Here is a 22,358-nt window from a genome sequence, read left to right as displayed (position 1 = left end):
GCAACACTAGCGGAAGGGGACTGCCAACAGTAAGCGGAAGAGCATCCTTCCTCTCCCCTCTAGCTTCGGCAGCGCCATCTACGTATCACGCTATCTCGGTTTCGAGGCTATTTTTCACGCCCTTGCGAGTTCGAGCTCATATTGATCGCTATAGAAGTCGTTGTACAAGAGGTATGAGTGCAATGATTGATCCGCATTTTTATCAAATCGGTCTCGACATAAGTGGAAGAACACGCAAGGAAGCTACACCGCATGAAACTCCCTCGCAAGTTACATTTAATATGAAGTCCTTTTGGTACTTCACTTGATGGGGAGAACAGGTAACAGGTTGATAACGACAGGGGCGTAGCATATTTTATCTCATATTTAGGAGTCAGCTCTTCTTTTTACTTCTTTCAGTATCTAATTTAATGCGTTGGCACTGTCTTTCACCATATCACCTTATGCCTGTGGCTTCGTCATAAAGATTTCTGCTGCAAAGCTAGATGTCACCGGTCTGACTGGGAGATGTGTCAGCCCCTTTTAGACTAGAAATAGGGCATGTATTGAATGATTGATATATGCGGTTCAACGTCTTAAAACCACAGTATGATTATAAGAGACGTCGCAGTGGAGGGCTCCAGAAATTTTGACCACCGGGGTTCTTTAACATACGCCCAAATTGAGCACACGGGCCTACAGCATTTTCGTTTTTATCGAAAATGCAGCCGCCGCAGCCGGGATTCGATCCTGTGACCTGCGGGTGAGCAGCCGAGTATACTTAGCCACTAGACCACCGCGGCGGGACAAATAGGGCATGCAATAGCTCGTATATAATGAAAGTCTTAAGTTGAAAGAAACATGAAAAAGAAAAGTAACGCCTGACTATACACGAAGTTCATTGACAAAGTGCATTCAAAACTGCGCTCTCACGGCAAATGATGCGACGCTCGGGTAACGGAAAAATTTAGTCATGTGCGTACAGAAGCTTTCCTTGTGTTTTTGTCTGTGTGGTTATCTCGTTCACTGGGAATTTATTTTGGGCGCTGTTATTCAGGAAAAGAGTAACTGTGTGTCCTATGTTTATTACTCCTGAAGAACAAAAGCACTTATTGTTCTTGACGTGGTGTTTGCGCATATACGACCCTCAACTTTCATTCGGACAATCAAGCACTCATTTAGTTCCTACGAAATCAAAGGTTACCAACAATTTAGTAGATGATGCCTTTTATTGTTATACGCTTCCTAGACTAAGATGGTCAGACTGCGTTCGTACCTTTTAAAAGCTTGCTTTATTTCCTTGACGAGACGCGAACTTCCATAACGGTTTTTCGGTCTGCCAGACAACAGCGAAACGGACTATCACTCCGGAAATTAGTTTTTCGCGTTATCCGCCATACTTTGTCTGAGAAGGCTGTGGGAGCTTTCTGAAATCAGTCTGGGTCGCCAAAGTGCTCATCTCGAAGACCCGGCTAGGGTTAGTTAATTTTGTCGCCTTTAGTTCAAAGCTGCGGAGTAGTAACGAAGACAGCGTCTAGTTTGGCATATCATGTTAATCCCCGCTGAAACCACGTTATAGTTAGCTTTCACTGCAGACTTTGTTTATTAATGTACTTTTTTCTAAATATGTCTGCTCTTCATGAAGAATGCATGAACTATGAGTAGAATTTTGCTGTATTGAGCTTTCATGTTTCTTGAATTTGGCGCATCATTATGCGGAATATTTAGAAAGACCTGAAGCTTTCATTGTTGTTTGCACTCGCGTATATAGGGCAGAGGAGGCTGGAGAACCTGAAATCGAGGATTTTATGTTTTAAAACCACGGTATAATTTAGAGAGACGCCGTAGTGGAATGCTACGGAAAATTTCGACCATCTAGTGTCCTCTACCGTGCACTGACATCACACGGAAGACTGGTTTCTACCATTTCACCTGCAACAAAATTAGACTGCCGTGGTGGGGGTCAAACTCACGACCTTCGGGTAAGCAGGCGAGTACCGTAACTATACGGTTCCACCAAGGCGGACGAGGTGGGGTAATTGGTGCAGTTTGTTTTACTACGGTATCGTTTAAAAGCTCGTGTCACAGAAATTCTGGCGTCGGCGTCCTTGGTTGTGAGCGAAAAATCATCTTGGTTGTCAGCGAAAAATCGAGAATGATTCAAATAGAATATATATTAAGAAATCCTGAGATAGAGGGGAGATTGATGTAGGGTTGTTGGGGTCCGAGTGGGGAGCGAACCCGGATTGTTTGCGTGTCATGTGAATGTTCTACAACACAGCAACGCCGCTGCTTGTCAGATTAGTGCAAATAACTTCCTCTGCTTGGAAATGCAGTGAAAGTAACGTTCACGCTGCCCCGCCACGGTGGTCTATTGGCTAAGAGACTCGGCTACTTACCCGGTGGTAACGGGATCGAATCCTGGCTGCGGCGGCTGCATCTTCGCTGTAGTCTTGTGTGCTCATATTTGGGTGCACGTTAAAAAAAAAAAAAAAAACCTATGTGGTCGAAACTTCCAGAGTCCTCCACTACGGCGTCTTTCATAACCATACGGCGGTTTTGGGACGTTAAACCCCACATATCAATAAATCAAGTAACTTTCATGCTTTATAAACACACGCGTCATTTGTACATGCTTCCAAATACACCATGAAATATTACAGTAGTAATGCGTGCTGCAAGCATACATTGCCTTCAGGCGTCAGAACACGTGATTATTGTAATGACTTCATGGCTTAAAGTCGGTCACCCGCAACAAGAGGCAAACACGTTACTGAGCTTATTTTCTTAATGCCACGAAGTGGTTGCAAAGTAAATCGATTGATATGTGGGGTTTAGAGAGAAAGAAATAAATAAAAGGAAGAGACAGGGAGATTAACCTAGAAGAACTGGCTCGCTACTTTGTACAGGGGTGGGGAAAAGGGTCGGAAAGAGGATAGAGATAGAGATATATAAAATAAATTGGAAAAAAATCACAATGCGCGCATTCAGGGAGTTCCGATCACAGTCGTTTGGGTTTAACGATCCAAACCACCATATGAATATGAAAGACGCCGTAGAGGATGGCTCGGGAAATGTCGATCACCTGGGGTTCTTTAACGAGCACCGAAATATGAGCACACGGGACTACAGCAATTTCGCCTCCATCTGCACAGCAATTTAGAAAAGATTGCATGCACTACGTGTTGGATGTACGCATTATAGGAAAAATTTCAACTGTCAAAGGTGAAGCTTAAGAATCGCGCACTTTTTTTCTTCTCATTTGTTACATTGCGTGTATTGACTCTGTAATTTTCAGTAATGCGAGTATGTCCCCGTGGACTAATGTGCTGTGCTCTAAAGCGTAGTTTATCGGTGCATAGACTGCGTGGTTAATAGTATTTAATGTACATGATGCTGATAAGAAATTTTAACTACCAGGCATGGCCCGATGGAATGGGAAAACAAGCCCACTTAGAAATAAGACAATAACTCAGCAGCCTTTAGCATCGACATGATTTGCAGGGTGGAAAGCGCAGCGAACGAGGCAAGTATCATGAGCACCAAAATGTGTTTGTAGTTAGCTCATGTAATTGAAGGTAATAACAAAATAGACTACCTGGGGAATTCATCACAAATGCACAAAAGTTATGGCTTACGTGTGCTCTATTAAGGTGAGCTTTTACTTTTGACGTTTTTAATATAGCCATCGTTTTTTCATTGATACATGTCATTGATGTGGTATGAGTATATTGCTATACCCTAATATAACACAGGCCTTTGAAAGTACTGTACTTCTGGGGCTGGTGTAATGTGAGAATTTCTTTTCTGCCGCTCCTGCTTCCATTCATCAATCTCAGATGGCCAATCACGCTATCTGTGCAACAATAAGGCGCCTTTTCAATTTTTTTCACAGATTTTACTTATTTACAGATTACTAAACACACTACCCTGCTGTGGCAGCGTGCTGCAACTTGTACCAGACACCTCCCGCTTTCTGTCTGTACGAATGCTAGCATAAAAAAATCAAATCAGGTTTGCGCTTGCAGTGCAACAGGTCTGTAGGGCACGGCGAGAGCTTTCAGTCTCACAGTTGTATGAACGTGTTTCTATAAATAGCACGCTAAAGTAAGCCGACGTGGTGCCAACTTCGTGCGATTCAGCCCCCACGACTGGCAGGAGGTCAGAATCAGCGTTGGCCCGTCGTCCTCGCCCTCCCATGGGCGCGGCCGACTTTGACGCGTAGCCAAGACCGCGACTTCGACTTCGGTAATGGCGGCGCGAATCGCCCACTTTTGACACTCGGCATGCGGACGTGTTATCCATCACCAGTTTGCTTTTTTTTTCTCCTTCGCGCAAGGCTACCACCGCGCCCTCATTACAAGTTGCAACTGTCTAAGTCGGCATCTGCTTCCGTCACTGTCACTTCGCTCAGCCCCGCAGTTCGTTTAACGAGTTCCATACCTTGCTTCACTTCGCGATGAATCCACTCTTACACTGGTACAGCGTGCGCCACGGTGGTGAGTGGTGCCACTGTACCAGTGTAAACATCGGTGCCGCAAATAGAGGAATGGCAAAAACAAAAATCAAAGAATTATGGGAAAAGGGCGCTATGTTTTACCTAAAAAAGAAACAATATGCACTGTTGTATATGTTGACTCCTGGCTGTGTGCCCTTCTGTTTTTCTTCATTACCTTACCTTACGACTAAATGAAAGCGAGAGATTTGGCATATTTCAAGTTTAGAATTGAAAAGGGCGTGTAATTTAAAATAACTAATTTAAAATGTAAAAACAATTTAAAATGTGTAACTAATGTAAAATAACTGAAAAATAAGTAGGTGTGAAGGACCAATTAACAGTTAGATTAGAACGACCGAGGCAGGATTTCTGTTGGTGGCCACTTTGCGTCAAACTGAACACCGTCAGGCTTGGTCCGTGTCTACTTTTAGGCCACAGTTCTGTCAGACTAAGCAGAAAATTTTTCCTAGCCATTCGCAGATAAAATATAATGTTTCGAAGCTTTTCTGTCGTGTCAGATGGTGCGTGCTTGAGCCCGTTTTCTACAAGCAGGTTAGTATGCAATGATAACAAAGTTGTGTGCATTAGAAAGTGCGTACAGGGCTAGCACGCTTGCCCAAGGCGTCAATCATCTTGCTGATACTACGCGCAGTTTTCGAATTCTAATGGGCAGCGCGTGTACTCGTTCGAACACAACAAGAGCAGGTATCCACAATAAAATCACTGGGCTGTTGGTGTCAACGCGATTTCACTGTCTGAAGCTGCGCTGGCGGTATGTATATTGAGCTACTGAAATTCAATCTGCGACGCTCAGAAAGAATTGATTCCACGTATATCTCCCTTTATTTACAATATCTTGTTAGCTAGAATGTTGCAGCTAACATCGTATCTGGCATGTACTTCATCTCTTATACGTCAACTGCGCAGCCGTGCTTAATTTATAGCAATTTATTCATTTGTCTGAAGGTGGCATGTGACACGAAGGCCAAGCGAGGGGAGGAATGGTTTGTTTATTTCTATGGTATTCTTTATATTCAAATGGCTATTATTTACTGTTCAATATTAAAAACTCATCATAACGCAGGGTCTGTTTCATTTAACTACAAAGTATGCTGTAATATCAAAACGAAACGGCTTCTTTAGCAAATTTTAGCTTAAGTTCAAAAATCGACACAACGGCAGGTCTGGGCCGAGGTGTCTAGGTCATAGCAATGTTTTTTTTTCATCATTAATATTATTATTTGCGTTTTGAGGGTACATGTGCGGGTTGGTCTTCTTTTTTATAATGTCTGCTTTTCTAGTTGGTGTAACCTTTCGCCTTAGGATAAACAGGGTGAACAGTGTAAGTGTTTCAGACAGGCTGTCTGCCTGAGGCACCTCCAGAGTTCACCCTGATTATCCCATTACGCGTTTCAATCTGTCGGCTCCCGTCTTGATTTTGCATTTATATTTCGCCGTATATTTTGAACTATGGATTCAGGTGCAAATGTTCATGTTAATTTTTGAGCTGTTTTGAAATTTCAGTTTGTCATTTTCTGGTTACCGATCAAAGTTCTCATTATGTCGGATCACTAAAGCGTAGAATTTCATCCTCCTCAGCGGACAGTAAGGATTACACTTTACACTAGCAGCTTGAGAGAGTTTCACCTCTGTGAACCGATTAAAGAGGAAGAAACGTATTTGACCGGAGGAAGACAAATGCGTGAAAACGATGCGAAGAACTCTCAGTTGTGCACGTAGCATTGATCTCGGAGTAGAATTAGATATTCCGTTAAAGGTTAGCCGACCTGCAGAAACAGTCGTTGACGATGGAGGAGAAAGTGCTGAGATTTGTGTGCACGTTAAAGAATTCCAGGTGGTCGAAATTTTCGGAATCCTTCACTACGGCGTCTCTCTTAATGATATGGTGTCTTTGGGACGTTAAACTCCACATATCTATCAATCGTAAGAAACAGTCATTAGTAGCTTCAACTTGGCATGACCTACACGAAGGCAGTTCTGTACAGAATAAGAAAAGCTAGTAATCCTGTCGACTCGTTGTGCAAGAAAAGTAGCCTGCGCCACGCATTGGCACCAACCTCTCCTTATATTTATTCAATAATAAATTCAAAATAAAAATTCACATATTGCTTGAATTACAGAAGTTCCGCGGGATTCGTCTTGGGTTCATTACACATCGTGTTGTCTGAAAACCAGAAACAGCAGCGTCTATTTTCTAACGCCAATCTTTCAAAACCAAAGATAATAATATATGTTCACTTCAGGCAACAAAATTCTCATTTGATTCGCTTGCCGAATTTGCATTTTCTTTCTCGCTGCAGTACGCCATAGCTCAGTACAATCTACGTTTTGCCATAACGAGGACTATACAGTACAAATACATGCCACCATTACAGTAACTGGTATGAGCGTTCCACCTTTTTGCAGCAATCAGTTGAAGGTCGTCACGTTGGAATAATTAAAATCTGTGATAAAGAAACGTCGCGACTGCAGCTGCTGCAACAAAACCAGCTGTTTCCATTCTAATAGCAAATGCTGGTTATCTGTAAGAGCTGCAGTGGCAGCAGTGTAATGGTATGTGGCTCTTTGCATGCAGCTTTCATTTTCATCTGCAAGTTTTACTGCAGCACGGTGTTTCATTACCTTGATAGCTAACCTGCAGCAAGAAATTGTATTGTTTCACTCATTTGGCTGCAGTAAGAGGTGCACCTGAGATGCCTTCTGATGCAGATCGGCAGACCGGTTTTTATAACTGAAGTATTGGAAGAAAAGGTGTGTTCGTTTTTCGATGACCAGATTTTGGGGACTACTCAAATTATTAGGCAAAAGCAGGACAATCGACCAATCACGTACTCTGCATTGTTTCCTTTCCCCCTTCATTTTTTTCCTTATCCTTATACTCTGAACCATGATGTCCGTCCACGACACATTTGTAATACTGACCGCTGCACATAATTTTTTATGGGGATCAGTTTCGCAGGTCGGAGCCTATCCCAGTCCCAAGCTCTTGCACAAAATTCATCCGGAAATTCAGACCTCCAACACACGTGTACTTTGCTCAGACTTTGATAGCTTATATCATATGCTCTGACGATGTCCTGCGTTACGGGTTGAAAACATTACATCGTCAAAGTGGGCTGCTGCGCTCCGCGCGGTACCGAATTTAAGGACGCAGCTATGGGCAGCCCAACGGACCTGCGACGTGGCGGAGAGGTTCGGCCTACCTGTACCGACGTGGTAGCGGCCCGCTACGTGCTATTTCGCACCCTGACGGACCTAAATAAAGTTTTTCCATACCATTCGTTTCTTTCCAGCATTACAAAAATGCAGTTTAGGGTTCGGAACCGGTTAAATTAGCGGAATGATAGTCGTCATGCTATTCCGGGTGTTCAGTCACTGTCACAGCTTCCTTTCAACGTGGCTGGGATAAGGTCTGTCGCCATTCCAAGTTGAAGCTCCCGACTATGGGTGGGGGTGGAGGTGAAGTCAATGCAGGACGTGATTTTCAGGCGTGTAACCCATTAGTAAATGAGAAATGGCTTTCACATACTGTGAAGCTCGCCGGATCAATCGTTATTCTCCAGAGCAATACCATTGAGTTCAACGTTACTTGAACCAACGTTGATTGAGGTAATAAATTGAAAACGCTCTTATGCGCTGTTGAGCTTGTTAGTAAGTCCAAGCTTCATTATTTCGTGCGTGTTCTGTCTGCTTAGAATGTTTATTGTCATGAATACGCGCGTAATTTCACCTTCAATCTTTATTGAATTTACCCAGGAAAAAAATACTTTCATCTTTGAGCTTGCAAACGTTTATCATTGAGCACTTTCTTTATTTTTTGTTTTGTCGACGTAGAGCCCAAACACTAGACCTACATATTTCGGGGCCAGATTTTGTAAATATTACTTAAAATTTGCTTCGGTCAAAATTCTTAGTTGTGCTACTTGGTTTGACATTTTGAATTAGTCGACACAATAATTTAGGATGTGGTGTTTTACGTACCGAAATGACGATATGTTTACAAGAAACGCCGCAGTGCAGGGCTCAGGAAGTTTCGTCCATCTCGTCTCCTTTAGTGCGCATTGACATTGCACACTACACCGGCTTCTATCATTTCGCCTCCACGGAAATGTGACCACGGTGATGGGGATCGAACCCGTGACCTTTGGATCAGAAGGCGAGCATCCTGAACACTGATCTACTGACGCGAAAAGTAGACACTTTCCAGCGTGGCCTATGGTAAGCCACGCTTTTCTAATATTGTGATCAGCTACTTTTAAAGCGTATAAAGTTATAAACTAGATGTATTCGAGAAAAAAAATAACGCACGGAAAACACAGCCACAATCATGCATTGGACATCATCCTGCCATCTGAGTAGCGCAATGGCTCTGCGCCATGCTTAACCCTGCGGTCAGTAGGACGGTCGTCGTTTGTCACTTCATTGCGGAAGTCAATTGCGGCCCATCAGGGCCTCTGCCTCGCCAACTTCCGCACTACTTGCTCTCACTGCAAGGGGTGGCAAATTTCAAGGCATTGCCAGACTGCCTGCTCCTCTTTTACCGCAATAGAGATTACTTCTTCCTGCAGTGGAACTGATCAATGGGGAAGGTAAAAAAAAAAGGTGACGTCTGCGGATGACACGAAGAAAAAGAAGGCAAGCACGAGAACATAAAAGCTGCGTTTCACCGGTGACTCCTAATATATCATCACTTCGAGAGAGAGAGCAGAAAAAAGCACTGAAGCAAAGAAGAAATCAGGATTATTCAAAGAACAGAAGAAGCAAGTGCCGTATTGACCTTAAGGACGGTAATGCTTAGTTTGAGCGCTGTCCTACATCTTAGACGTAATCATAAATGGTCTATTCTAATTGGTGGCTCGCTGCTCTCTCATAGTTGAGTACAAAGTACTCGAAATCACTAAACACTCAATCTAAACACACATACAGCTGCATGAAATTAGCTGTTATGATTGTGGGGACATAATTTATTTATTTATTTATTGTTTTATTAAAACAATGGGGACACTTCTGTACATTATAGATGGCTACTACCCAAGTAGAAAGAACTCGGAATGAACAAATTATCATCGCCTATGGACGGACAGGTGTATTCAAATAGGCTTACTTAGAGGCCTGTGTAATGGGCGATTTCATTGCACGGTAAACAACACCAGATGGTCAAAGTTTCCGGAGTCATCCACAATAGTGTGGGTCATGATGATATTGTAGTCTTGGGATATAATACCCCAGGTATATGGTTATTGTTATTATCGACGCCACATGTATGAATAAACATTCCAGTAAATATTCGCATTTCAGGAGAAACGTGAAACGTGACGGCAAAATAAAACTAGGACTCTTCACGCAATTTTAATGTTACAGTAATATTAGTGGGAATAATATAGGATATGTACAGAGGCATACATCAAGTGCAGTGGGGAAAAAAAAGAACACATTGGTTGTCATGACTAAAAAGTTGCACCAGCCTAATTTTCCCGTTGTTAAGCAAAAATGGAGAAAAAGGTGCACATAAGAAAGGCGAAGCTACGCTGAATAATTATGACAGCTAGAGCTAAAACTATATGCGAGACAACTGACGCTGCAATCTACGGAAAACGAAAAAAAAAACAAGCGCACATGTATTTCCATGAACCAGTAGCCACAAGCTGTTGGTTCGTAACAACAAAAGAAAACAAGTGCATGCATTTCTGCTTCTTGTGCAGTGTCACACGCTTGCCGACATCTGCGCTACAAACGCAAACTTCAGCAGTATGCAGAGTCACGCATACAGCAAGGTCAGAAGCACCATAAAAGCGGAGTCCTTTTCAGGACACTAAAATACATACGGTGCGAAAGCAGCGCAATAACTGCTGCCAAATTTATTCTGTGCATCGCTATTTCCCACGAGCGAATTTTTGCGGCTTCATGTTTGCCACGTCTACCATGATGCTCAGTTTGCACCGATTTGTTCTATCGCAACTATTGATGATGTTACTAGTGCTTTTGTTTGCAAGTGAGTACCAAACGACCTCTTTCTTGTTTTACATAACGCTGTAATGCAAATCGCATACCTGTGTCTGGTAGGGCTTGAAGCGAACCAGTTCCACTTTACATATATAGTGAACTACCGCCTTGAAGGCACCCACTGCGTGTTCGATCATGTTTGCTGTGCAACACGATGGAGCATCGACTACAAATAAACGAAGTCGGTATAAAGATTTTCTAGTGCACATAAACCAATTGCACAACATATGGCGCCTGTGCTGTGTTTGTTCTTCATACCAAGTCGTTGCCCCGTGGCAAGCTTGCCTTTCCTTCACAGAAAAGTTCATATGTGTACGAAAAGCTGTAAGTGGGCGCGTAAACACGTATCGAGCTCGATAAGAAGCTGATAGTTCTGCCCACCGTGGCCATGTATCAGTGGCTCACGGGCCACAAATTCCGGCTGTGACCGCTTGGCTACATCGAATACTCTGTATAACGAAAGATTGTCTTCGTAACAAACAAGAGCACAAACAAGTACGACGAAATAATGCTCACCTAATATATATATATATATATATATATATATATATATATATATATATAGAAAAAGGAGTAATTCACACACAACGAACGTTTCAGCACAGTTTAGTCCACGTTCGTTGTGTGTGAATTGTGTGTTGTGTGTGAATTACTCCTTTTTCTATACTATCAGAGCCTGCGTGATACTTCCTATAATCCCTTATATATATATATATATATATATATATATAATTTCACATTTTGAGTAAACGTGCAGCAGTCTGAACGCTTGCAATCAGCATTCCTACAGTTTCGAATTTCGAATTGTGTTGCTGCACAGTCGTAGTAGTTTTATGATTTACGGTGGCGATAAGAACGTACTGCCTTGAAACGTTTCCCCGGCGTGCATAAGGAATGCAATCTGCAGCACGCGTTGCCTTCGTTCCGTTAACGTGCGTGTTTTCCGACCACCTTTACGCTGGTCGTATACCAGGTAAAAACCTAAGAAGCGAAAGAAATGTAAAATACAAAGTAGCCACGTGCCTGAAACGCCCCGAGCGGTTTTCTAAGTATCTTTTTTTTTGTCTGTTCCGTTGCACAAGCACCGTCTGGGCACCTACGGCCAGCGGGAGTGCAACGGCCTCCAAATAACTGCCTGCGAAGTCGTGCGTGCGGTGTGCTGAAAGAAGCAATGTTTCTTTCTTTCTGTCTTCGCTTTTTTTTGCGTTATTCTAAAGCCACGATTTACCGCTTTCCGTAGCCAGATGGACGTGGAGAGGAGGAGGAGGATGAGACGCTGCAGTCGACGAGAGAAATCGCTAAGATGCGAGACGTGAAGCCGAGTCACTGGCGCGGCTGAAGAGAAAGCGGCCGACAGACATCAAGCAACCGACCGAGGTCCGGGTAGAGTATCTGTCCGCGAAAGGCAGAGCAGGCAGTCGGATGAATGTGTAGAGGCACTCGGGCGGCACTGATTCAGCCGACGGCAAAGGAGGCAGTAAGAAAGAAGGAAGCTCGAGTCCACAGACTGCGAGAGGCATTCGCTAACTCGGTGGAACACGCAAGCGCACCATCGTCGCTGTCTTCGTATTTGGTTCTTTCTGCCGGCTTATCCGTTTTTGCTTGTTCTATTCGCAGGTGCACGGAGAAAGTTAGTTTTGCGACACAACCAATCGGGTTCCTGGGTGTTGTTTCACTCTGACGACAGTTGAGCTGGCAACGCGAACCGACGACGCTTGCAAGGAGCCATTGAGGATGGCGAACTTGCTCGTTGTCGCGTTGAAGCAGTTTCGACCGTGTGCGTCTTCGTTTCTCGTTCACTGGCGTGGCTGAGGTAGATTCTGTGACTATTATGTGATATCAGTGAATAAACGAAATAATTATGCAGTTTTAAAACGGGAACTCCGTCCAATGCAGATGTAGCGACAAAACGCAATAAATACGCACAGTTATTCCCCTACCTGATATAATGTGCCCGCTTATTGCAACCATGCATCTTGCTGCCTGTCGTATGCGCGCTAGTTCCGCCGAGATCTTATCACAAGCAGCGTCATACTACCCGATACACTCCAAAAATTTACTTGGAATGCCCTTGAAATGTTTATTACAGATAAAGAAACCTGGGGTTTGTCTGAAACAATGCCTAAATTCACGAAAAGCCCAAAAAAGAACCGTCAGCTTCTCGTGCAACTGCTAGAATTTTTTTACCTGGTGCGCTAGTGCAACTAGGTAAGCACACATACTGTGATATTGTTCTGAGACGTAAAACCCATAATCTATGAGGTTGAGAACCAAGTTGACAAGCGTAGCAGCACGCATTTAGCCTAACAACGCCAATTTCGAGTCTCACGTATTGAGGTAATATACAGCGGTGGTGTAATTACACTTAATAAACGTCTGCGAATGAAAAACTGAGGCCAAGAATGATGCAGGATGCATTTTTTGCCCATGGCAAATGGTACTTATGCGGCGTTTTAAAAATAGAAAACAAGCAGGAACGTATGTTAAATATAGAGCTGATATAAAAGCCGATAAGTACCAAAGCATAGTTTACGGAGTAATCGATTTATATAACATTATGCGTCACAGCTATACGAAGCAAAACGATAAAAAAGACAGTATATAAGAACATAGAAGTAATTATAGTATTGTCTTCAGTGGAAATATTTTCAACTGGAAATATATACTCTACCGGAAAATGAAAGTTTACGAATTAAATTGAGTTGCCTCTTGTGAGAGCTGTATTCACAATTTCTGCATCGCGAGTACAGTGTTCTACCCGCTCTTTCATTTATTTGCACTACTATGGCGGCTGTTACTCCCCCGTCTGCTTGCTTCAGTTTTTTCGCATTGTGAGAGCATTCTCAAATGCAGTGGTGGAAAGGCACTCAAGTAATTCTGTTCACCAGTCCTTCTTCATCGCACACAGAAACTTCGAATGCCGTGAAAGTGCCTTCAATTTTACCGCCGCCCCGCTGCGGCGATCTAGTGGCTTAGGTACTCGGCTGCTGACCCGCAGGTAGCGGGATCGAATCCCGGCTGCAGCGGCTGCATTTCCGAAGGAGGCGGAAATGCTGTAGACCCGTGTGCTCAGATTTGGGTGCACGTTAAAAAACCCGAGGTGGTAGAAATTTCCGGAGCCCTCCGCTACGGCGTCTCTCATAATCATGTGGTGGTTTCGGGTCGTTAAAACCCACGTATCAATCAATCCCACCGCCTAATATCTATCCGCCGATGCCGGGACCCGATCATGCGAATCCCCAGCAACTGAACGCCATATCGGCCGAGCACAAGAGGCGCGTGCGTGTATTACTTTGTAGATGTAGCAAGAACGCTTGACGCCGCTCTTGGGCTTGTCTGTCTGTTCGTGCGCTGAGCGTCGGAACACAAGCCACCTGAGTGGGAAGCAGCAATAAGTGGTCGTCGCCTAAGGTGCGTGGAGCTTCTATTATCGCGGCCTGCGCGTGGGTCTCCGCAAACGCTTTCCGTCCGCTCTATCCAGTGCGTGCTTGAAAGGCGACTGACTACCAATACGGGCTATACTTACGGTTCCCGAAAAGGGCGCCATCTTAGAAAGCGAAAGCGCTTCGTTGCGCAGCGTTCGCCCCCTGCCCTCACTGACACTCGGTCTTGTCCGACAAGGGCGAGTGAGGGCAGCTTGTGTGTGGTTCAGAGTACGGTGGCGGGTCGCTCGCGCGGGCGGAAATTTATTGAGGAGACCCCGATAAGCGGTGCTGCTCGTGGGCGCGGTCCATTGCCCCAACGTGGTATGTTGGGGCCGTTCTTCGAGGAGGTCTTGGGGGCACGTGACCCGCCAAGTACGCGTGTCACTGAGCGGCCACGCTCAACTCGCATATCGGCAGTGTTGTGCAAGTGCGGCCGGTGCTGGGAGGCGTAAGGAGCCTTTAAATCGATGCATCCTGGCGCACAGATGCCTAAAGTATACTGACGCTAACTTCGTTGATTCACTGCATAACTTGAACACTGAAAGTGGTAGTGCTCTGTGAAAAGGGTGGTGACAAAGTAATTTGCAGGAAACGAAGCAGGTGACAATTAATATCGTGCGCATTAATGCCCTGCTTCACGTGCAGTTGCTCTTCGTTTATTGACGTTGCCGGCATTGTTCACAACGCTGAGTGAAACTAATCGAATAAAGTATGGGAGATCCACTTTCAGATTAGAGAGCATTGGCTTTTTCCTCTCGTTCAGTGGCAGTATGTTGAGTGTTTCGTTCGTCCATTGGAAATTTGTCGATACGTTATATTGGGAAGAAGCTATGCAGTAATAACTGCCGTTGATTTCCGAGAATTGAGCCCCAGAGCACAAAAAAACTCTATAATTACTTGGGTTCTAGATTATTCCTACTGCACGCAATAGTGTTTCTCTTTCATAAAGAGTATCATGTCCGAAGCAGGGGGGGGGGGGGGAATCTTGATATTACTGTTTTCAGCAATCATTACGAAACAACGGTTTTTCGAACCTTGAGGCACCATTATCTTGACGGAAGATCACAAAATGCTACATGCAAATGAGCGTTATTTTTAGAAAGACCTCAGATTTTTCGCGATTAATGCGATCAAAATAAGGCCTTTATAGGTCCTTATAGAATGATAAAAATACTCCGGAAGCGAATAGAGCAAAAACATTGCCACAGTATTGTGGCTAAATTAGAAAAAAAAAAATAGCGTGTTGATTCATATATTGGCTTCACTTTCGCAATGTAGCGGCTCAAGTAAACATATGCCTTATACACAATTGCGTTGTGTGGTCTGCCTGCCTGACACGCAAAAAGTTTCAAAAGAGTAATTCACGTTTTAAGTGAGAAAAGGGTATTTCAAGTCTACAACCTCAAGGTTGTAAGAAGGTTGCCTTTGACTCCCTTCTATGCATAACACTACAGCACAGCATTCTATCGGGGACGTTTTTTGTTGTGGATAATGCAGTTCACGCAATTGCTGACTACTAACTTTATAACACTGCTGTCCTAACTACCTTTTATGTAAAGCATCTGGGTACTTCGATTATCTCCCCCCTCTCCATTTAGTATTCGCTATCTCATTGATTCCGTTCAAAAAAGCCTCATTTCCTCAGTTAATAGCAGTGAAAAAAATGTATCTACTATCTATGCCACTTGATGAATCTGCAGCTTCGTAGCTTCAGGGAATTTGAGATGCAGCGGAAAGCGCTAATCTTGCGTCGACAACATTATTGGGGGAAGTGAACTTAAGTGCTAGACCAGTGGAAAGTGTGGCCCGCATCGTCGAAGATAGTTAAACCGCGTAAAGACGAACTTTTAGGAAGTTAAAGAAAAGAAAACATGGCATGCGTATGGCAGCTGTGTAAGCGGAAGCACTTCCGGTTGCGAGAGGGCAGAGTTCAGTGACGATGAGGAAGGCGCGAAAGCCGCATCTTTACCCTTCTGATGGAGTCCAGATTAATTTCAGCGAGCCGGAACTGCATGGGTCTCGCCAAGCGACCGCCCATTTATTGAGTTAGTGGAAAGGTTGCCTCGCTTTTGGGGAGATTTGCCCACTCAGCTTGATTGAAGCCCTTTGGGTAAATCGAGACCCGACCCCTCGAAAGATTGAGGCGATCAGGAGTGATGAGTCGTTCAGTAGGAAGCGAGAGAGGCGGAGGAAGATAAGGCCTGGCGAGTTGTATCGCAGACATTTTCTGACTTCCGGGTTTTTATTTTCGGTTTTGTGGACGCATATATCGAGTGAGAACGGGTGAGCCATTTTTATTTCTTATTTTTTATCTGCCGTGAGAATCGCGGTTTATTTTCCCAAGTCAATGGCAGACCATGCAAGTCAATAAAACTCGTGTTCGACAAAAATGAGCACAAAGAAATTACCGTTAATACTGAAAAATTGGCACCAGTACAATAAAGCCTCATTTCTGACCTTCTGTGGAAGTCTACACAAGCTAGTGATAACAATTGAGTTCAGTTTCGTAAGATGTCTGCAAAAAGAATGTAGAGGTTTTGGCGCTCCAGTGATGACCTGCATGCCGCGGGGTCGAATCCCGACCGTAGCGGGCTCATTTTCGATAGAGCCGAAAATGTTTGAGCCTCGTTCACTAAGATTTAGGCGCACGTTAGAGAACCTCGGGGGTTGAAATTTCGGGATCCGTCTCATTATAACCGCCTCATATATAATTATATTACGGTTCTCGAACTTTCAAACCAATCCGTTCATGTTGTTGTTGTTGTTGTTGTTGTTGTTCTAAAATCTTCAAAGAGCTGTTTGAACACACAACAAAATCACGGCACTTAGCCTGGCGTTTTTTTGTTTCTCCTTATTGTACTGCTTTATTTGCACTACCATTTTGAAAATTGATGAAACAGCTCACCCAAATCAAGGTCTCGCTTGTTTTAACACTTACATATCGAAGTTGTATAATCATTGGCAGCAAAATTTAATGAACTCACTAATTGCAAATAATAGTAACTGACTGCCGAAAAAAAAGCACGCACTTATAAATAAACAATGTCATTGTTCTACTTACTAAGCTTGTTTCGATGATGTTGCTCAAAATTGAGCTTTAGCTCTTGATGTCCACAGCATTGTTTCTCCGTATGTAACTGACTTCTCGGTAAACATGATTTTAAAATAACAACGAGCCGCGTTGATAAAATGAATGTAACATCGCGTAACCAGTCATTTTGAATAAAAATCACGTAAAATAACGAAAGAAATGACGTTGCTAAAATCACGTAACAGCTGGTCAAGTGACATGTTCCTACTAGAGTTACTGTATATGCTACCTTTAGGTAGCGGAGTTGCGCCACTGTTTTCCGGGCGCCGCTCGCTCCGCCTGCAGGAGTTCAGTGCTCCTATCCGCCGAGCGCCGCCACGTGGTCATCAGTGGTTCAAATACACTGCGGAGAAGCCAACACTACGATGATTCCGGGCAGATCAAGCGTGGTTGACATCGGCTGTTGTGTCACAGCTGTCGTGAGCCTCGATTGCAATACGAGCGCAATAGAGAGCCGTGCGTAATATGGGCGTCTCACGGGCACACTCTCGATCGCTGTCCAGCTCCATTCAGTTGAAGGCGATACAAAAACACCTAGCTCCCTCGCACAGTTAACGAATGAGTCCAATATGACGAAAAAAGTTTTATCCCTAACTGTTTCAATTGCCTTCAAAAGTGCAAAAATAATTTCATATTTGTAAATGAGGAAAGCAGCGTAAAAGGCGAAGATAGTGTAACCAACCATAAATATGTATCTCACTGGTTGAACGAGCTACGCTCTTAGTTTTATTAATACATACCAAGAACGTAAGCATCAAATCAAGGCTTCTAGGGGTGACCGTAGCAACCGAGTTTCACTCATACCTTAAAAGAAAATTTAAGTAAAGCGAAAAAAAAATGAATAAAGAAACGCTAGTACCATAATCCCTCAATATTGAGAGACTATGTAGCACTCCGAAGCGCGAGCGTTGCTCCTACGTGGGTGGTGAGTGGCTTTCTCGCAAGACATTTGAACCCAAGATGGCGTACCTTGGCGAAACTCTGCTACCTAAAGGTAGCATACGTAGTAACTCTAGTTCTTACCAGTAACCGCGTGATAGCTAGCCATGGTACTAAACATCGTAAAGAGTCACACGGCAAAAATACATGACCGAAATCACGTTACAAGTGCCAAGACAAAAATCAGGTAACTAGTCACGTGACTAAATGACGTAAGATTGATGGATATATAGGGTGTAACGTCCCAAAATCAGGATATGATTATTAGAGACGCCGTAGTGGAGGGCTCCGGAAATTTAGACCACCTGGAGTTGTTTAACGTGCGCCCAAATCTGAGCACACGTGCCTACAACATTTCCGCCTCGATCGCAAATGCAGCCGCCACAGCCGGGATTCAATCCCGCGACCTTCGGGTCAGCAGCCGAGCCCCTTAGTCACTAGATCATCGCGGTGGGGCTCACGTAAGATTCCGTACCAGCTAGGCACGTCACTAGAATTACGTTTCGTCAAGTTACAAATTGTCACGTTAATAAACTGTCATGGCATCTCGTGACACGTGATTAAAATCGGGATTAAAATCGCAACACCCCGTAGCAGGTATCTACGTGACATGACCCCGTCAGAACGACGAAAGACCTTCGAAGTGTATGCAGAGTGCATCTATAGCATTTTAGCATTGGTAGCAAAAGGTTCTAGCCTTGCGCCACTGGTGTGAGCTGCGCACATTTTTTCGCTATGTTTTTGTTGTCTATTTCCCGATTTTTTTTCCGATAGTTTCTTACCTGCTTTTCGTTTTTTTTGTTTTTCAGTATTTACCTCATCGCATCAACATGCAGCTTACCCTTCGTAGCCAGTGCGGAATCGCTAGACCTGGTCCCGAACCTGTGTCGTCTCATGGACCAACCGTTGTACTGTCGCTGCGACTCCGAGGACATCCCCGACGACGCCACGGAGGTCTCATGCTACGTCACGAGACCCCTGACAGCGGACCACCCCGTATTCAAGTCATTCCAGAAAGACCTCTCTCTCGTCTCCCTGTCGTTCAACGCCTTCAACTTAGCTAACAAGCTGACCTTCGTGCCCTCGGAAGCCCTTAGGCAGTTGACACACCTGGAACGCCTCAAGTTCACCCAATCGGAACTGGGCGTGCTGAAAACGCGTTCCTTCTACAACCTCTCAAAACTCGCATGGCTGTCTCTTGATTCGAACGCCATAACCGAACTGGAGAACGAGTCTATTGCTCAGATGCCTCGTTTGAAGCGGCTCGAGCTTGGCGACAACAAGCTGAGCAGGATACCCGCCGGAGCCCTGCGCGGCCTTCCAGCGTTGGCACAACTGTTCCTGGAGAGGAACGAGATCAAGGCAATAGAAGACTTGGCCTTCGAGGAACTGACCGGCGTCAAGGAGGTGGACCTGAGTGACAACGCGATCGAGAACCTGACGGACCGAACGTTCAAGGGACTGTCGAGCGCCATCCGGCTCGACCTGTTCCGCAACAAGGTTCAGAGGCTCGAGGCGCGCGTGTTCAGCGGGATGCCGCAGTTGGTCGAGCTAGACTTGAAGTACAACGGTGTCACCGAGGTGGATCCACTGGCGTTCCACGGCCTGCCCCAACTGAGCATCCTGTACTTGTCGCACAACCGGCTCCGCATTCTGCCCGCTCAGATGTTCATGGGTGCACCCAACCTTATCACTGTGGACCTGTCGCAGAACCAGCTGCTCACGCTTACCTGGAGGACGGTCCAGGACTTGCGGAAGATCGACTCCGAGTCCTTCGACATGAGCCTCACCGGTGAGTAAGAGCGTTCAATTACTGCCAAATGTGTCAATGTGACTTGGCTAACTATACTTCTCAAGCCTGATGTGTCGGCTGGTTGGTTCCCGAACAATAGCGCAGCACAGCTCAAAATGTGAGACAATAAAACCTACAGGAGAGCGCTGTGGCTTGTTTGTTTCATGGTTTTGTGTTGCGCCCTGCTTTGCGATAATCCTAGAAATCTGTTTTATATGCGAGGACAAATATTGGCGTCATGTTCGCCCCCCTCCTCCCTCTCTATTTCATTCCTCAAACGTTCGTATTTTGAAAGTGGTGGTGTCCTGGCATTCCCCATTACTAGCATCATACGAAAACTGGTAAGATAGTAATATTGTAGATTGAAACTACTTAAAACTTGTAAAAGTTGGCTAACGAGGAATAATGCCGGCTAGATATGCGTATATTCTTTGTCGACTAATGTTCGTTACATGGCCAATAAATTGCTAATGTTGGCAAGGGCTGCTCTATTGTTGGATGTCAACTACGGCAGGCTATTGTAACACAGCGGCCAGTATTAGCCCTGCTCAGTTTTTCTTATGTTGGTGTATTATTTACGGGAAACAATGGGGCAGAGCTGTATTTATGCGTATATACGGACAAAAGTTTACCGCAACGAATTATACTTCATTAGGTAGGGTTGTACAAAAGCGCGCGTCATTTAGTGACTGATTTCTCCTTCCACGAAGTAAGGGCACGTCAATATGTGAACGCATTTTTCAATCACATTGTCTGGGAAGAAAAACTATTACAGAAAAAGTGCCCCCTTTTATGCGTATAAACGAAGTAATTAAAGGCATTCCTGCCGCAATCTTCCTAAGAACTTCGTCCTCCTTGGCATTGCGACACGCTGGTCTTTTCAGTTAGGATAATTGCTTCGTTCCGTTGCCACTCGCAGCCACGATGGTAACACGTGATAAGTCTGTGCAATATTAATGTCCTGCAATCTAGAAGTGACTGTGCCTCTTAGGTTGGCGTAATATCTGAAGTGCAGCGCAGCCTATAGTATGGCTCTCGAATTGCAAATGGGCTACAGTATTACTACATTTAAAAAAAAACACTTCCGTTTGAGTTTTCGGCTCTGTGAAGCTTGTTTTTATGGTAACTCGTACTTTGTGCTAACACTTTCCACACCAATCAAATAGTGTGCATAAAAGAGCTGCCTGCTAGCAACTTGTGTATATTTTTGCGCCGTCACCAACAGCTACGCAAAGCATGTGTAAACTAGTGAGTTACAACAAAGAAAATGTTCGTAAACAACGGTATGAGTCGATGTTCGCAAGTATAGTTATAGCAAAAGTTCTGTCACACACATGTTTAATAGCTATCAGATCTCCGTATATACATTCGTGGGATTAGTCGGGTCACTGCACACAAATTCGTAATTTTGGTGGTAGATAGAGAGTAAGAAGAAATACGGGAACGTCGGAGGTCAACTATATTATGCGTCCTGTTTGCTATATATACCGTATATACGCGTGGCCAAGAGAATAGGGAGTAAGAGAGGGAAAGAGATAAGAAAGGAGAAATGAAGTTCACAACAGACACAAAGGACCGGGTTTCGCAAGTGGTCGTTTAGTGCTGCTGCTGCCTTTCAGCACATGAATCATGTTTACGCGTGCATTTAAAAAAAATCTTTACTGACATGAAACCGAATTTACAAAGCTTCTCTTTGGCAAAAAGCTCATGTGTATACTGGTTGCACGGCTTGTCTATTCCCAGCATCACAATCAAATCAAGTCAGATCAACACAGTGGGATGAAATACGCAACTATTAGATGACTTAAATAGTCGGCTAGCGACACGTTCGATTGCTGCAACAATGCGTTAAAGTGTAAACCTCTGCAAGTTGGTACGAATTCGTGTTGTAGGACAAAGAAGATGACAGAAGCTGCAGATGACTCGCAAGCAAGTTTAAACACATACAAAGTAAAAATATGTACGGTGGCAAAAAAACTGCAAAATAAGAGAAGAAAATGCAAGTGAAATATCTGTGTGTTCTGCATTCTGCTCTTATTTTTTTTTCTCAACACCATGCGTGAATAAAAAGGGGGGGGGGAGAGGAGGCTAGTTGGTGCGAATGCATAGCGCTTTCCTAAGAGCGAAACGACACAAGAAAGAGTTCTTCTGACAAGAAAGAGGACAGGACAGACCGTTTCCTGTCTTCTTGCTTGTGGTGTCGTTTTGCGTTATTAAAGCAATATTTTTTTTGTGTGTCTGTAGAGTTCTCTTCGTGACTGTATACATATTCCCTTCGTATGCATGGTAATACACTTAGTTGCGAGTCCAATCTTGTCCTGTTTTTTTTTTTTACCGTCCCTTGTCATTTGAGCCGTTGTTTTTGGTGGTTCATGCTGCCCGAATTCCCGAGAACCAATGTCGAAGTTTATCTTATTTTGTAAAAACTTTTACTGCAGGGTGATCTACCACACATGGCACTTCTCACTTTTGTGCGAATCAGTGTTGGGCGAGTTCTTTCGAGTTCACCGGTTGAAAATGCGCGGCAGGATGGTCACAAAACAAAGGCGATTGACAAAAGACGACGCACTTTTAACAATTGAAATTCCGTTATTCAGAGCCAACATTTAG

The 22,358-nt window shown here is 44.2% G+C and overlaps 1 protein-coding gene and 1 long non-coding RNA gene across 2 annotated transcripts in view; one reads left to right on the top strand and one right to left on the bottom strand.

The window, feature by feature from the left end:
- LOC142777292 (uncharacterized) overlaps window positions 1-22,358 on the bottom strand; it is a 147,716-nt gene that overhangs the window by 57,046 nt on the left and 68,312 nt on the right. The window lies entirely within an intron of this gene.
- Window positions 1-22,358, top strand: part of LOC142776356 (uncharacterized) — a 36,437-nt gene that overhangs the window by 9,582 nt on the left and 4,497 nt on the right. Inside the window, exon 2 of the mRNA XM_075879874.1 lies at window positions 18,766-19,748. Coding sequence (XP_075735989.1) covers window positions 18,766-19,748 — 983 coding nt within the window. The remainder of the gene's footprint in view (window positions 1-18,765; window positions 19,749-22,358) is intronic.

This window comes from Rhipicephalus microplus, chromosome X, assembly GCF_043290135.1.
Source record: "Rhipicephalus microplus isolate Deutch F79 chromosome X, USDA_Rmic, whole genome shotgun sequence".
Classification (NCBI taxonomy): Eukaryota; Metazoa; Arthropoda; class Arachnida; order Ixodida; family Ixodidae; genus Rhipicephalus; species Rhipicephalus microplus.
Note: the sequence above shows the minus strand (reverse complement) of the source record. Positions and strands in the feature narration are given on the sequence as shown.